Source organism: Orycteropus afer, unplaced genomic scaffold (genome assembly GCF_000298275.1).
Source record: "Orycteropus afer afer isolate SDZICR_OR568_19922 unplaced genomic scaffold, OryAfe1.0 scaffold00501, whole genome shotgun sequence".
Classification (NCBI taxonomy): Eukaryota; Metazoa; Chordata; class Mammalia; order Tubulidentata; family Orycteropodidae; genus Orycteropus; species Orycteropus afer.
This window is the reverse complement of record NW_006922088.1, coordinates 136,835-152,936: the sequence shown is the minus strand read 5'-3', so window position 1 is coordinate 152,936 and position 16,102 is coordinate 136,835. Positions and strand designations below refer to the sequence as shown.

Sequence of the window (16,102 nt, the reverse complement as noted above, 5' to 3'; positions counted from 1 at the left end):
TAAATTTTGGTCAATGACATGAGACAAAGTATATGTGAACTGCTGTATGAAAAGTGAATTTACTCTGTAAATCTTCACCCAAATCCTAATTAAAAAAAAAAAAGATAAGGACACACACACACAAAAAAAAACTTTTAGGTAACAGCATGGTAGATAATCTTTGGGATGTGGGGCTAGGCAAAGAGTTCTTAGACTGGACAGCAGAAGCATGATCCATAAGAGGAAAAACTGATAAATTGGATTTCCTAAAAACTGAAAACTCTTTCTCTTCAAAAAAGTCCTGTGAAAGGAATAAAATGGCAATCTACAGACTGGGGAAAAAATTATACAAAACATATCATACAAAAGGGTTAATACTTAGAACACTACATACATATAAAGGACTCTTAAAACAGTAAAACAGTAGCTTGCAATAGTAAAACAGCAAACAATTCTATTAGAACATCGACAAAAGACATGAACAGATATTTCACCAAAGACGATATACACATGACAAACAAGTGCATGCAAAGACATCCAACATCATTAGCCATGAGGAAAAAGCAAATTAAAATGACAAGGATGCACTACTACATATTTATAAGAATGAATAAAATAAAAAATGGTGACTACACCAAATGCTGGCGAGAATGTGGAGAAATGTGAAATGGTACAGCTACTCTGAAAAACAATTTGGCAGATTCTTTAAAAAAAAAACAAAAATTATACATACAACTATCTCATGACCCAACAACTGCACTCTTGGGCAATTATATAGATAAATGAAGATTTAAGTTCCCACGGAAACCTGTACATGAATGTCGACAGCACCTTCATTTGTAATAGCCCCAAACTGGAAACAATCCAGACGTCCTTCAACAGGTAAATGGTTGACTGTGGCCCAGCCATACCACAGAACACTACTCAGCAATAAAAAGGGACAAATGACTGATACATGCAACAACTTGGATGAACTGCCAGAGAATTATGCCAGTGTGTGTGTGTGGGGGGGGGGAAGCCAATCCAAAAGGATTCCATTTATATAGCATATGAGATATGACAAAATAATAGAAGTGGAGAACAGATTAGGGGTTACCAGGTGCTAAAGGGGGGAGGAGATGGGAAGTGAGGGAGCTATCAGAGGGTACCATAGTGATACTTGTGGTGATGGAAATGTTCTGTATCTTGACAGTAGTTATCAATGTCAGTATCTGGTTGTGACACTAAACTACAGTCTTGCAAGATGTCACCACTGTGGAAAACTGGGTAACGGACACATGGAATCTCTATTATATTGCATATGAATCTACAATTAGTTCAAAATAAAAAGTTCAATTAACAAAAAAAATTAGTTAAAAAATCTCAGAAGATAAGAGAATATAGGCATTTCCTATGCATTATAAAAAGCAGATATAAGTATCCCAACTTTGCAAAAATTGAAATGAATTTCAGATACCATTATTGGGTCAAATTTTATTTACAAATTAAGGAACTGAAGAGAAAGAAGGATGTTTCCATCCACAAAACCAATTCAGTTTCCTAGAGGGGAAAAAGAACAACTGAAGGGTATAGACAAAACTATGTATGTGAAATAAACCTCAGTTCTTAAAGTATTTAATTATAAATATTTAGATACCAATTTTTAGATATTTTAAATATTTAATTTTACGAAGGTATAAAGGTGCCAAAAAGAAATGCATTCCTCACTCCCAGGACCTGTTGCTGTGAAGTTCCCTCCAGCTCAGGGCAACCCCAGGGGAGTCAGAGCAGAGCTGTGCCCCTTGGGTTTTCGAGGGCTGCTCTTTCAGAAGTGTAATGCCAAGTCTTTCTTCCTGGGTGCTTCTGCGTAGACTCGAGCCTCCAACCTTTCAACTGAATGCATTAAACGTCTGCACCACCCAGGGACTCTGATTCCTCTCTAATAGTCTTCAAAATGATATCTGGATCCTCAGAGAAACTATGACAATTTTAATGTAGAGGTTTGCCTCATAGGAGAGCTTATTCTGGAAGGATGGGACACTGTTGCAATTCAGAGGGAGGCAGGTAGAGAGGGAGGAGCTCAAGGTATTGGTGGTAGGAGAAACAGGCTAAGGGGAGACAGTGGGCCCAGCCCCAAACTAGCAGCTCTGACAGCCTCTTCCTCCACTCAAGTCCTACTTCTGGCTCCTTTATTGGACTTCAAGTAAATCACACAATCTCTGCGCCCTGATTTCCTTCTCCGTAGAGCACAGAGAATATTTTCCACCTGCTCATCCAACAGGATATTTCCAAGGACAAATATCTGCACAGCAGGGAAACGTTTGAAAGAAAGAGACCAAGAAACAGTCTCTGCAAATGTGGTTCATTTCAAATGTTTATTTTAAGTCCATTTTATGAGAAAACATGCATAATGGAAGATACAGGTTTTGAAGGTGACTGGAGAAAACAAAAGACAAAGTGAATGAGAAGATTTCAAGAGTCAACACCCCAGCTTACTCTCCCCATTGTCTTGTATTGAGGCTACTAAATTCAGTATGGCTAAACGGGTCCAACTCGACAGCAAATAACAACAACAACAAACTTACAGTCCCACTAGGAAAACAAGAAATAACCAACCAAGACCTCACCTACAAGGATGCGCATCCAGTAGGACCTGGGGAGTTGTCTTTATTACCTGACACTGAACAATGTAAAGAATATGGAAACAAGCAGTAACGCGCTCTTAACCATCAAGCGTGCCTGTCTGAAGTTGAATTTTAAACTCTTTGATTTTAAGAACCCCAATTCACATTCATCTTTGCACCTCCCATCATTCCTAACTTTGCACATAGTAGGCCCTTTGCAAATACCAAATTAAACTAATGTGCACAAGTATCGTCTATTCCCGCCAGTTGAAAGGAATATACTGAGTGTGTTCCAGAACCGAGGTGGACCTCATGATATTTATATAGCCACAGCCCCATAACTTATGGAACAATGTTTTCAATTTCTCAATTTACATGATTTCTTACCCTTCATCTCCCGCCATCTTTGTGGTAGAAATAATAAGCTGAACTATGTGACTGAAAATTGTTACTGATAATCTGAAAAACAGCTTTAAAAGAAAAATGCTGAGCCCAAAAGACATCAGCAAGATAGTGAGAAACTTTAACTGTGATTTACACCAGGTATGAGGGGCTGCATTCTGTCAATGAGCTTTTAGGTTTGAAAAGAGTAAGGTTGAGTTTTCTAAGCTTTACTCACCAGTGTCCAGTCTTGACTTGATATGTTGATATCTTGGGTTTTGCGGTATCCTTTTCGTCAGATACTAAAAAATAAGAAAATTCACAATTAATTGGGCTAATATAAGGATCTTCTTATTGTTGTTAGGTGCTGTCAAGTCAGCTCTGATTCATAGCAACCCTATGAACAAAAGAACAAAACATTGCCCAGTCCTGTGCCAGCCTCACAATCCTTGCTATTCCTGAGCCCACAGTTGTAGCCACTGTGTCAACCCATGCTGTTGAGGGCCTTCCCCTTTGTCGTTGACCCTCCACTTTACCAACGATGATCTCCTTCTCCAGGGAATGGTCTCTTCTGACAACATGACCCAAGTAGGTGAGACTAGGTTTGGCCATTCTCACTTCCAAGGAGCATTCTGGCTGCACTTCTTCCAGGGCAGATTTGTTAGTTCTTCTGGTAGCCCATGGTACTTTCAGTATTCTTTGCCAATGCCACAACTCGAACGCATCAACTCTTCTTTGGTCTTCCTTATTCATTGTCCAGCGTTCACAGGCATATGAGGCAACTGAAATATGTCTTGGACTAGATACACCTTATTCTTCAAAGAGATGTCTTTGCTCCTCAGCACTTTAAAGAGGTCTTTTGGAGCAGATTTGCCCAGTGCAATATGTCATCTGATTTCTTGACTGCTGCTTCCATTGGTGTTGATTGTGGAACCAAGTAATATGGAATCTTTGACAACTTCAACGTTTTCTCCATTTATTGTGATGCTGCTTACCAGTCCAGTTGTGAGGATTTTTGTTTTCTTTATGTTGAGATGTAATCCATATTGCTGACTGGTCTTCAATCTTCATTAGTAAATGCTTCAAGTCATCTTCATTTTCACCAAGCAAAGTTCTGTCATCTGTATATCACAGGTTGTTAATGATTGTTAATCCAATCCTGATGCCATGCTCTTTGTCATATAGTCCAGCTTCTCGGAGTATTTGCTCAGCATACAGATTGAATAAGTATGGTGAAAGGATACAACCTTGATGCACACCCTTCCTGAATCTAAACCACGTAGTATCTCCTTGCTCTGTTCGAATGACAGTTTCCTGGTCCATGTATAGGTTCCTCATGAGCACAGTTAAGTGCTCTGGAATTCCCACTCTTCTCAGTGTTATCCATAATTTGTTATGATCCACACAGTTGAATGTTTTTGCATAGTCAATGAAACACAAGTAAACATCTTTCTTGTATTCTTTGCTTTGAGCCAAGATCTATCTGGCATCAGCAATGATATCCCTCATTCCATGTCCTCTTCTGAATCCAGCTTACATTTCTGGAAGTTCTCTGTCAATATACTGCTTCAACTGTTTTTTTTTTTTTTTTTTTTACCCAACAGGAGATTTTATTAAGGAGGCGAAAGGGTGCCTGCACTGAGGAAGGACAGAAGAAGAAGAGGAGAAGGAGGAAGAAGAGGAGAAGAGGAAGAGAAGAAGAAAGAAAGAGGAAGAAGGGAAGAAGAGAAGAAGAGAGAGAGGAAGAAGAGACTTCAACTGTTTTTGACATCAACTCCATGGTGGAATCTACTAGAGCAGCTAAGTAGCTGCTTCAGGGATGTGATCTCCTTCCAGTATAAGACGACTGCTTTGAGAAAGGTCTCTAAGTTTTTTGGCATGCTTGGACCCTGCATGTAGCTGAGTCTTCATTCAGCAATCGGTCATGCTGGCTCTGTTGACCTTGAGACTGTTTTCGGACTTAAATCAGTGGCCTGCCATGTTGTGTGGTAATCTTGGGACTGTGCCATAGTACTTGTCAACCTTGGGTTTGTCAGTCTCAGCAGACAGCAGCTGCTTGAGTTACGAGAAGCCTCCAGCTTCAGTGGGCTAGGAGCAAGAGGCAGAGCTGAAGCCAAGGTCAAGGGGTCTTCATCAGCCCCTAAAGCTGGCACTTTGAACTCAGACTTCTATTCTCCAAAACTATAAGAGAACAAATCCCTGTTTGTTAAAGCCGTTCACTTATGGTATTTTGTTAGAGCGGCACTAGAGAACCATACAGGTGGCAAAGTTGGGAAAGAGTCAGATACTTAAAACAATGGAAGGAATGCTAAATCTCATAGCATTTAAAGATGGAAGGAGCTGTGGAAGGTCTTTCAACACAGGACTTCTCTCTACAGCACCCCCTACACCTGGGAAAGGTTTCTTGTTTCTGTCAAAATACTTCCACATTTTGTGTTAGCACTATGTGATTAGAGAAAAAAGTCCTAAAAATCATTTATTGAGGCAAAATTGGTCTCCCTCTCATGCCCATCCAATCCATCATTGCAACTCAGAATAAGTTATTTCCCTCTGCCTCAAGAAATCTGTTAAGATAACGAATTTTAAATTTTACTCTTTGTATGATGGTTTCTATGGAGCCCTGGTGGTACTCAGGTGCTAACTGAAAGGTCACTGGTTCAAACCCACCAGCCGCTCCATGGGAGAAAGAAGTGCCAGTTCTTTTCTGTCCTATAGGGTCACTATGAATGAGAATCAACTCAATGACAACGGGTTTGGGTAATGATGGTTTTTATCATCACCCGTAGATTTTACCAACCTCTCCTCTAGTAAATGCTACGTGGAATCCAGGCCTGACATGCTGTCCAGGTGTTGTCTAGTGGGACCTGGCTGGGCAGGCCTCTCTGGCCACTCCTCTGGACCTGTTGGTTGTGCTCATGGAAGCCAAGGCTCATCACAGGCTTGGAGTAAGTTATGGTCAGTGAAATGCCCGTTTTGTACTTTGGTAGCTAACTCTTTGCATCCAAGCACAAGATACTCACTCATGTTAAATGTTAGTAGTGTTTGTGAAAGTCATTAACTGAGGCACTGAGGCTAATGAACAAAAAGACATTACAAAATGTAACTAACTTTTCTGCTCAGGCCTTTTCCTGGCCTGAAAGTACAAAACCTACCAGCTGCTCCACGGGAGAAAGATAAGGCAATCTGCTTCCATAATGATTTACAGCTTTGGAAAGCCCCCGGGGCAGTTCTACTCTGTCCTACTGGGTCACTATGAGTCAGAATCAACTTGATGGCAGTGGGTCTGGTGTTTTTTTTTGAAATAAATATGAAAAATTTTATGTTCAGTAATGGGTAGCCATGGAATATGAAATTGTAACTGGCTAATTCCTTTCCAGGCAGTCCCTGCTGTTGCTATTAGGTACTGGTGAGTTAGATCCAACTCATAGCAACCCTGTCTACAACAGAACAAAAACAATGTCCTGTCCTGTGCCAGCCTCACAATCTTGACACGCTGGAGCCTACTGTCACAGTCACTGCGTCAATCCATATCGTTGAGGGTCTTCCCCATTTTTGCTGACCCTCTACTTTACCAAGCATTATATCCTTCTCCAGGGATGACTCCCCTCCGACAACATGACCAAAGTATGAAAGACAAAGTCTGGCCATTCTCACTTCTAAGGGGCATTCTGGCTGTACTTCCTCCCAAACCAATTTGTTGTTCTTTTAGCAGTCCACTGCTAACCAGTAAGCTGGTGGTTCAAACCCACCAGCCACTCCTTGGAAGGAAGGTTGGGCAATCTACTTCTGTAGTGATATTGCCTCAGAAACCCAAGGAGGAGTCCCTATGAGTCGGATCTGACTTGATGGCAGTGAGTTTGGTTTTGGTTTGAGTACATTCAACATTCTTCTCCAACACCACAATTCAAATGCATCAATTCTTCTGCAGTCTTTCATGTTCACTGTCCAGCTCTCACCTGTACATGAGGCTACTAAAGATACCATGGCTTGGGTCAGGTGCACCTTAGTATTCAGAGTAACATCTTTGCTTTTTAACACTTTAAATAAGTCTTTTGCAGATTTGTCCAATGCAATACATGTTCTGATTTCTTGACTGCTGCTTCCATGGGTGTTGATTATGGATACAGGTAAAAAGAAATCACTGACTTCAATCTTTTCTCCATTTATCATGATGTTGCTTATTGGTTCAGTTGTAAGGATTTCTGTTTTCTTTATGTTGAGGTGTAATCTATACTGAAGACTGTAGTCTTTGATCTTCATCAGTTAAGTTCAAGTCTTCTTTACTCTCAGCAAGGAGGGCTGTGTCATCTGCATATTGCAAGTTGTTAATGAGTCTCCCTCCAATCCTGATGCTGTGTCCTTCTTCATATAATCCAGCTTCTCAGATTATTTGCTCAGCAGACAGACTGAATAAGTGTGGTGAAAGGATACAACTCTGATGCACACCCTTCCTGATTTTCAACCTTGCAGTGTCCCCTTGTTCTGTTCAAACGACAGCCTCTTGGCCTAATGCACAGGTTCCTCATGAGCAAATGTAAGTGTTCTGCAATTCCCATTCTTCACAGTGTTATCCGTAATTTGTCATGATCCATACAGTCCAATGCCTTTCTGCAGTCAATAAAACACAGGTAAACATCTTTCTGGTATTCTCTGCTTTCAGCCAAGATCCATCTGACATCAGCAATGACATCCCTAGTTCCACATCCTCTCTGAATCTGGCTTGAATATCTGGCAGTTCCCTGTCAATATACTGCTGCAACTGTTTTTAAACTATCTTCAGCAAAAAGTCAGTTTGGGGATGACGCAAATAGTTAAACACTTGACCGTTACCCAGAAAGCTGGTGGTTGGAACCCATCCAGAGATGCCTACAGAAAACAGCTTCTAAAAGGTCACAGACTTGAAGACTCTGCTACTGTGCCCACATGAGGCCACCATGAGTCTGAGCAGCCTCAAAGGCAGCTAACCACACCACCACCTTTCCAGCTTCATCTCTGCTTTCATGTTGAGGTTTCCAAGAATGTCCTTCCCACGTGCCACACTCATTCAGGTCTTGACAAATGTCTGCCTAGAATGCTTTTCTCAACATGTCCTTGGGTAAAACGGTATTTCCTCTGTAAAGCTGTCCTGGGCAGAATTAGGTACTTCCTCTCACTGGGCCCAGTAATACCAATGCCCTGTCCCATTGTTTACAACTCAACCTTCTTCCTACTCTAGGATTTCTTTGAAGGCAAGGACAATAACTTCCTTCTATTTGTATTCCTCCAAGACCTAGCACAGAGCAGATACTTGAAAATTTCAGGCAATGACTGAATACCTAGAATGAGTGTCATGTTATTGCAAATACCTGGTTTCTCAGAAGAAAACATCAAACTTACAAAAACTGCCCTTGCAAACATAATCAACCACAGCACTCCCTCTTGGGAGAATTGAAAGATTAGTAATTTAGACATTAAAACACTTTTTAAAATGATCCAAAAAGCATAAAAACAATATAGGGCATCTCAACGTATCTCAACGTCTTATACAATATTTGTTGGCCAGTTTTGGATTTCAGTAACCAGGAAGAATTTTTTTTTTTTTTTTTAATGGGGGAACTGACAGAGAATTATTCAACTTTTAATTATGTCAAGTAAGAGCACAGAAAACGAAAACAGAAACAAAACCTCACGACTACCATCCACCACTTTAATACCAAAAAGTACGAAGACAAGCAAACACCAGAATAAAAGGCATGGTCCTTTACACTGAATACATTTTGTGTTGTAAAAAGACTGGCATTTTTCCCTTCACCTCAGGCAAGTAAAATCTTTTCTCACGGATGTTTAGCCTTGGTCTTCAGATGTGTGTTGGCAACCACTGAACTTTATGACCCATGGGGAAAGGCTGGGAGCTCCTTGCTGCATTCAGTAACCCACTGTCTATAAGACAAAGTAACTGTAACTCCAATCCCAGCTCTTCCTCTGGAAGAAGATGATCGCTAAGGGAGAGAGGGAGAACATTCAAAGACTGGAAAGGGGGCTTCCGGGCAGGTCCTCCAAGAGAGACAACAGAATGGCAAAACAAAGCAAAAAGCAAATTAAAAAAACGGGGAACACGTGCCTGGTAAACTGAGTCAAATAAAGCTAACAGCACACTTCAGTCATCTTAGGCTAAGGTTTTATTTTTTTCCTCCACTCTGCATTTTTATCATTTCTCTCCTCCGTTTCTTGTTTTTACTTTTGTTTTGTTTTTCCCACTAGTTTCCTAGCAAAGCTCCTTTTGAAAAGTTCCAAGCTCTTCTCTGTGGAACCAAGGGGATTTGTCCACACCTAAGCCAAAATAGCTGAGACGTGAGGGTGTCCCTGGAGACCAGGTGTGGTGGCAGCAGGCCGAGGAGGGGAGCGAGTGTGGACTGTGGCAGCCAAGCCTTCCCACCCCCGGTTTTCCCTCACTCAGACTAAGGAGAAATGCACACGCTAAAGGGAGAAAAATGCCTTGTTTCTTTCCCAGGTTCCCACGTCAGTCCGTTTTCTGGTTCGTGTGTTTCTAGTGCCCACCACCACGTGAAACTATGTGCGCTCCACTGTAAGCAGTATGCCACAGGTCTGGGGAACAGCCATACTTTTTTCTCTAAAATTCTTGCTTTGGCAGGGACTGTTCTTGACCTACTGACCGACTGGCTTTCTTTCAATTACATAAACAGGATGGAATGGTGGAAAGGGAAAGAGCTGAGCAAAGTGGCTGTTTCAAGGAGGACGATTCACTCATTCCACAAAGACTTATTGAGCCCCAGCCACCCATTCAGTGGACATTTCCAGAGTGCCTACGGAGTTAGCCAGCGGGCTGGGGACACAGAGGTACAAAACCCAGGCTTTTCCACCCAGCCCTCACTGACTGCTGGGAAGAAAAACAAGGGAATAAACAGACTGCATGGCAAACAAGGAGCGGGAAGTAGAGGGACAGGAGCACATATGATTGGCGCCTGTTGCTGCTGGCTGCCATCAAGCTGGCCCTGACTTACGGAGACTACCAAGCACAGGGCAACAAGAGGCTGCCAGTCCTGAGACATCCCCATCATCAGTGGGCTTCAGCCCATTGGCACCTAATTCATATCCAAAGAGTCAAGAACTGGTTCCTGTGGGGTGACTCTGAATTGAATTCTGAGGGGTAAGGAAGTTCTTCGAGCTCAAGGAGTGTGGGTGGGAGCTGTGGGGTTCCTGGCAGAGGGGGAGGTAAGGGAAAAGCATGGGCAGTAGGAGACAATGGGCAGTTTCTAGAGATTTGAAAGAAACTGGTAAGCCTGGAGCATAAGGGGTGACAGAGGGCTAGGAAGATGAAGATAAGGCTGAAGAGGCCTTGTAGCCATGCCAAGAAACTTGGATTTTATCTGTAGATCAGTGGTTCTCAAACACGGGTGACTTTGCCCCTTCCTCACCCCCGGGGGCATATGGCAATGTTTAGAGATATTTTTGGTTGTCACACCAGGCTGAGGGGGTGCTACTGGCATCTAGTAGGTAGAGGCCGGGAACACTGCTAAAGACCCTACAATAGAACTCCCACACCTCAACAGAGACTCAGCTGGTCCACAACGTCAATCGTGCCGAAGTTGGGAGACCCCAGCCCAGATGCTGGGGAGTCACTGAAGAAGGCTGAAGGAGGAGCGATGGGATATGTCCATTTTAGAAGATCACTCTAGTGGCAATATGGAGACCTAATAAGATTGTATTGGAGCCCTGGTGGCACAGGGTTTAGTGCTCAATTGCTAACTGACAGGTCAGGGGTTTGAACCCCCAGCTGCTTCACATGAGAAAGATGAGGCAGTCTGCTTCCTTAAAGATTACAGACTTAGAAACCCTACGGGGCAGTTCTACTCTTGTCTATAGAGTTGGTGTGAGTTGGAACTGACTTGGCAACTGGTTTTATTTTGTTTAATAGGACTGCAGTCAAAAATGGAGGCAGGAATATCAGGTAAGGGAAGTTGTAGTTAAGAGGATTTATAGTGTGAAGGAAGTGGTAGGGGAGATGAAGAGAAAGAAACAATTTCAAGAAATCTTTAAGTTGCAAAATCAACCTGATTTCAAACTGACTGGTGTAACGTGGGGAGATGGTGATACCAATCTCCAAAAAAGGGTCTCCAGGAGGAACCATTATTGGAAAGCATGATGTGTTCAATTTTGAACATGTTGAGTATGAGGTATCTGTAGGTTATCCAAAATGGAAGTGTCTGGCTGGATATTTGGGTCTGGAGATTAGGAGAGTGATCTGGGCTAGAAAAAACAAGATTTGGGAGTGGGCAGCATACAGGCAGCAGGTGAAACCACACAGGCGGTAGGTGAAATCACGGTAGAGTGTGTACACTAAGAAGAAACCCCTAGCATTTATGGTCAGGTGCAGAAGAGGGACGTGATGATGAGGCTCAAGAGCCCGTAAGAAAGTGGGCCATGAAAATTAAAGAAGAGAGGGTCATGAAGAAGACAGTGGTCAGCGGTGGCCAACCCTGCCAACAGTTAAGTGAGAGAACATCTGAAAAGTGAATGTGGACTTAGCAAATCAGGAAACGTTGGCTTCTCTGCTGGAAGTGATGACAGTGGATTGATGGGTTGAAGCCAAAACAACAGGTGGGGTGTTTTGGGGGCATAGTAACCAAAACGACTTTTTCTTTCTTCAAGTTCATTGCTAAGGGATTGATTTGTTGTTGTTGTTTTGTTTTAAAGAAAGGAGAGATGTGAGTATGTTTGTAGGCTAATGGGAAAGATGACAATGGGGCAGGAGGGTGTAGAAAGGAGAGAGTGCAAGAGGATGAGGCCTAAGGCCTCGGAAGAAGGTGCGACTTTGGATGTATATTTAAGATAAAGATGCACAATAGGTGGTCATGATGAAATTCATCAGGAGGACACAGGAAGTCAATACAGACCATGTTTGTGGTATGACAGGCTCTCTGACAGCAACAAAAATGTCAGAGAAGACAAATCTCCAGAGAGAGTCAAAAGAGAATATGCTCCCAGTATCCTCAGCCCAAGCCAGCCCTAACTACTTGGCTTTCAAGACCCGTACAAACATTTCTCCAGAAAGACTTCTGAAGACCCCATCCATAAAACCCATTGCCTTCAAACTCATTCCAATTCACAGCAACTCTGAAGGAAGGAGCAGAACTGTCTTATAGAGTTTCCAAGGCTTAATCTTTATAGAAGGAGCTCTGGTAGTGTAGTGCCTAAGGCACTTGACTGCTAACCAGAAGACTGGCGGTTCAAACCCACCAGCCACTCCTTGGAAGGAAGATGGGGCAATCTACTTCCATAGTGATACTGCCTCGGAAACCCAAGAAGGGGTCACTATGAGTCAGGTCCGACTTGACGGCACATAACAATAACAACAATCTTTATGGAAGCAGACTGCCACATTTTTTCCTGTGGAACAGCTTGTTGTTGTTGTTGTGTGCCGTCGAATCGGCCCCGACTCATGGCGACCCCTCCTTGGGTTTCCGAGGCAGTATCACTATGGAAGTAGGATTGCCCAACCTTCCTTCCGAGGAGTGGCTGGTGGGTTTGAACCGCCAGCCTTCTGGTTAGCAGTCAAGTGCTTTAGCCACTATGCTACCAGTGGAACAGCTGGTGAGTTTAAACTGCCAACCTTTTTGGTTAGCAGGCGAGTGTCTAACCACTGTGCCACTAGACACAGCTCAGATGGCAATCTCTTCTCCACCTGAGTTGTAGTTTTAAGGATGGCCACAATAAGATTTCCCACCCAACTTACACTGTAGACACTCCTCCTTTAAGTCCTTCAAGAGGGGGACTGTCTACAGTGTAAGTTGTTGCCTCCCACTGAATCTGTTCCTTCCCACTAACTCTGGGTGAGTCTTCACTCAGAAGTGGAACTATATGACTTCTGAGTGACACTATATGACTACATTATAGTAGGTTGAATTCTGTCTCAAAAAAGATATGGTGAAATCCAAACCCCCAGTACCTATGCCTGTGATCTTATTTGAAAATAGGATTTTTTGCAGATGTAATCAAATTAAGAGGAGGCTATGCTGGATTAAGGAGCTCTGGTGACTTAGTGGATAAGGCATCTGGCTGCTAACCAGAAGATCAGTGGTTTAAACCCACCAGGCACTCCACAGAAGAAAGATGGGGCAATCTACTTCCATAAAGGTTAACAGCCTTAGAAACCCAATGGGGGTCGTTACGAGTCAGAACCAAATTGATGACAGTAAGTTTGGTTTTTGGTATATTGGAGTAAGGTGTCCGGTGGTGCAGTTGTTAAAGCATTCAACCACTAACCAAAAGTCAATGGTGCAAACCCACCAGTACTCTGCAGGAAAAAAATGAAGCAGCCTGTTTCTGTAAAGATTTACAGCCTTGGAAACCCTCTGGGGCATTTCTAGCCTGTCCTATAGGGTTGCTATGAGTTGAAATAGACTTGATGGCAGTAGGGGGGATACTGGGTCAGGGTGGGTCCTAAATCCAATGGCGGTTGCCATCCCGTTGCTTTCAACTCATCGCAATCAACTATGTGCTCAGTAGAACTGTTCCATTGGGTTTTCAGAAGCAGACTGCTAGGCCCATGGTGTCTATGGGTGGATTCAAAATGCCAACCTTTTGGCAAGTCAAGCACTTAACTGTTTATGGCACTCAGGGATTCCTTAATTCAGTGACTGGTTCATTATAAGGAGAAGGAGATAGGAAGACACACAGACGCACACAAGGAGAACAGCCAGGTGGAGACAGAGGCAGAAACTGAAGTGATGTAGCTACAAGTCAAAGAATGCCAAGGATTACTGGCAACCACTAGAAGCTAGGATGAGACAAAGGAGGATTCTTTCCTAGAGCCTTCACAGGGAGCATGGCTCTGCTAACATCTTGATTTCTGACCTGCAGAACTATAAGAAAATTAATTTATGCTGCTTTAAGCTACCCAGTTTGTAGTAATTTGTTACTACAAATAAGAAGTTAATACAACCTAAAGGGGCTCATATAATAATATAGCTTCTACCTGGTTCTCTTGAGACACTTGCTCTTAGATCCCAGCCGCCATGTGTGAGGAAGGCCAAATCACATGGAAAAGACCATGAAGGGGTAATATGGCTGACAGTCCAGCTGAAATCAGCCAACAGACAGCGTCAACAAAACCTTCAAGACAACTTCAGCCCCACCTACTACCTGTCTGCAAAACTACATGTTAGACCTCAAATGAGAACCTCAGAGCTGAGCCAAGTCAACCGCTAGAACTTTGGAGACCATAATAAAACTACTGTTGTTTTAAGCCACTAAACTTGGAGGTGATTTATTGCAAACAAATACATGATTGGAATACCACCCCATTTTTTCTCTATTTAACCTTCTGGAAAAACAAAGAAGGAAACTGGGTATCTGCACCTTACTCCTCAGTCTCCACACAACATGGCTGCCATTCTCAACTTCATACTTCAGTTCCTATGACAGGTAAGGTCATCAAAGATCTCCTAATTGCCAAACAGAACAGATACTTTGCAGTTCTTAACTTACAGGACCTTTTTGTTCTATCTAACACATTTTATATAGCCTCACTTTTTCCATTTCTACTCTCTTGGTTTCTGTCTCCCTTATTCTCCAATGACACATGGATCATTCATCTATCAGACACTTAAAAAGAGTTCCCTGGGATTCCATCTTCTATACCTGCAGGGTCCCTACAAGCCTAACCCCACTCTTGCTGTCAGTTTGTCATACTGTGGTAGCCTGGTGTGGCTGGGATGCTGGTAGCTATGCCACCAGTATTTCAAGCATCAGCAGGATTACCCAGGGGAGGCAGGTTTAAGCAGAGCTTCTAAACTAAGAAAAACTCAGAAGGATGTGGCAGTCTACTTCTGAAAAAATAAGCCACTGAAAACCTATGTATATCACCAAAACATTATATAATATAGTGACATAAGACGAACCCCTCAGGTTGAAAGCCATTCAAAATACAATTGGAGAAAGGTACCTCTTCAGAGTAGAGTCATGCTTGATGTAGTGGATGGAGCAAAGTTTTCAGCACTTTCATTTGCTGATGTGGCAGGACTCAAAATGGAAAGAAATAGCTGCCAACATGCATTAATAATTGGAATGTGGAATTTACAAAGTACAAATCTGGGAACTGGAAGTTGTCAAAAATGAAATGGAATGCGTAAAGATCAATATCCTAGACATTGGTGACATGATATGGTGTGATTAATATCACATGCAAGTAAAATGCTGCTAAAGATAATTCAGAAACAGTTACAGTAGTGTATTGACAGAGAACTTCTAGAAATGCAAACTGGATTCAGAAGAGGACATAGAACAAGGGATATCATTGCTGATGGTCAGATGGATCTTGGCTGAAAGCAAAGAATACCAGAAAGATATTTAGTTGTGTTTTATTGACTATGCAAAAGCATTTGATTGTGTGGATCATAACAAATTATGGATAACATTGAAAAGAATGGGAATTCCAGAACACTTAATTGTGCTCTTGAGGAACCTGTACATAGACCAGGAGGCTGTCATTCAAACAGAACAAGGGGATACTGCTAAACAGAACAAGGGGATACTGCATGGTTTAAAATCAGAAAGGAAGTGCACCAGAATTGTATCCTTTCACCATGCTTATTCAATCTCTATGTTGAGCAAACAATCTGAGAAGCAGGACTATATGAAGAAGAGTGCAGCATCAGGATGGGAGGAAGACTAATTAACAACCTGTGATATACAGATGACACAACCTTGCTTGCTGGAAGTGAAGATGACATGAAACACTTATTGATGAAGATTAAAGACTACAGTCTACAGTACAGATTACACCTCAACATAAAATGAAAATCCTCACAACTGGACCAATAAGCAGCATCACGATAAATGGAGAAAAGATTGAAGTTGTCAAAGATTTCATATTACACAGTTTTACAATCAACACCAATGGAAGCAGCAGTCAAGAAATCATACGACGTACTGCACTGGGCAAATCTGCTGCAAAAGACCTCTTTAAAGTGCTGAGGAGCAAAGACGTCTCTGAAGACTAAGGTGCGCCTGACCCAAACCATGGTATTTTCAATCACCTCACTGCACATGAAAGCTGGACAATAAATAAGGAAGACCGAAGAAGAGGCAATGCTTTTGAGTTGTTTTGGAGAAGAGTGCTCAAAGTACCGTGGACTGCC

The 16,102-nt window shown here is 42.4% G+C and overlaps 1 protein-coding gene across 1 annotated transcript in view; it reads right to left on the bottom strand.

Annotated features, from left to right (window-relative positions):
• Positions 1-16,102, bottom strand: part of CEP41 (centrosomal protein 41) — a 124,434-nt gene that overhangs the window by 41,416 nt on the left and 66,916 nt on the right. The window contains exon 5 of the mRNA XM_042782896.1: positions 3,202-3,265. Within this exon, the coding sequence (XP_042638830.1) occupies positions 3,202-3,265 (64 nt within the window). The remainder of the gene's footprint in view (positions 1-3,201; positions 3,266-16,102) is intronic.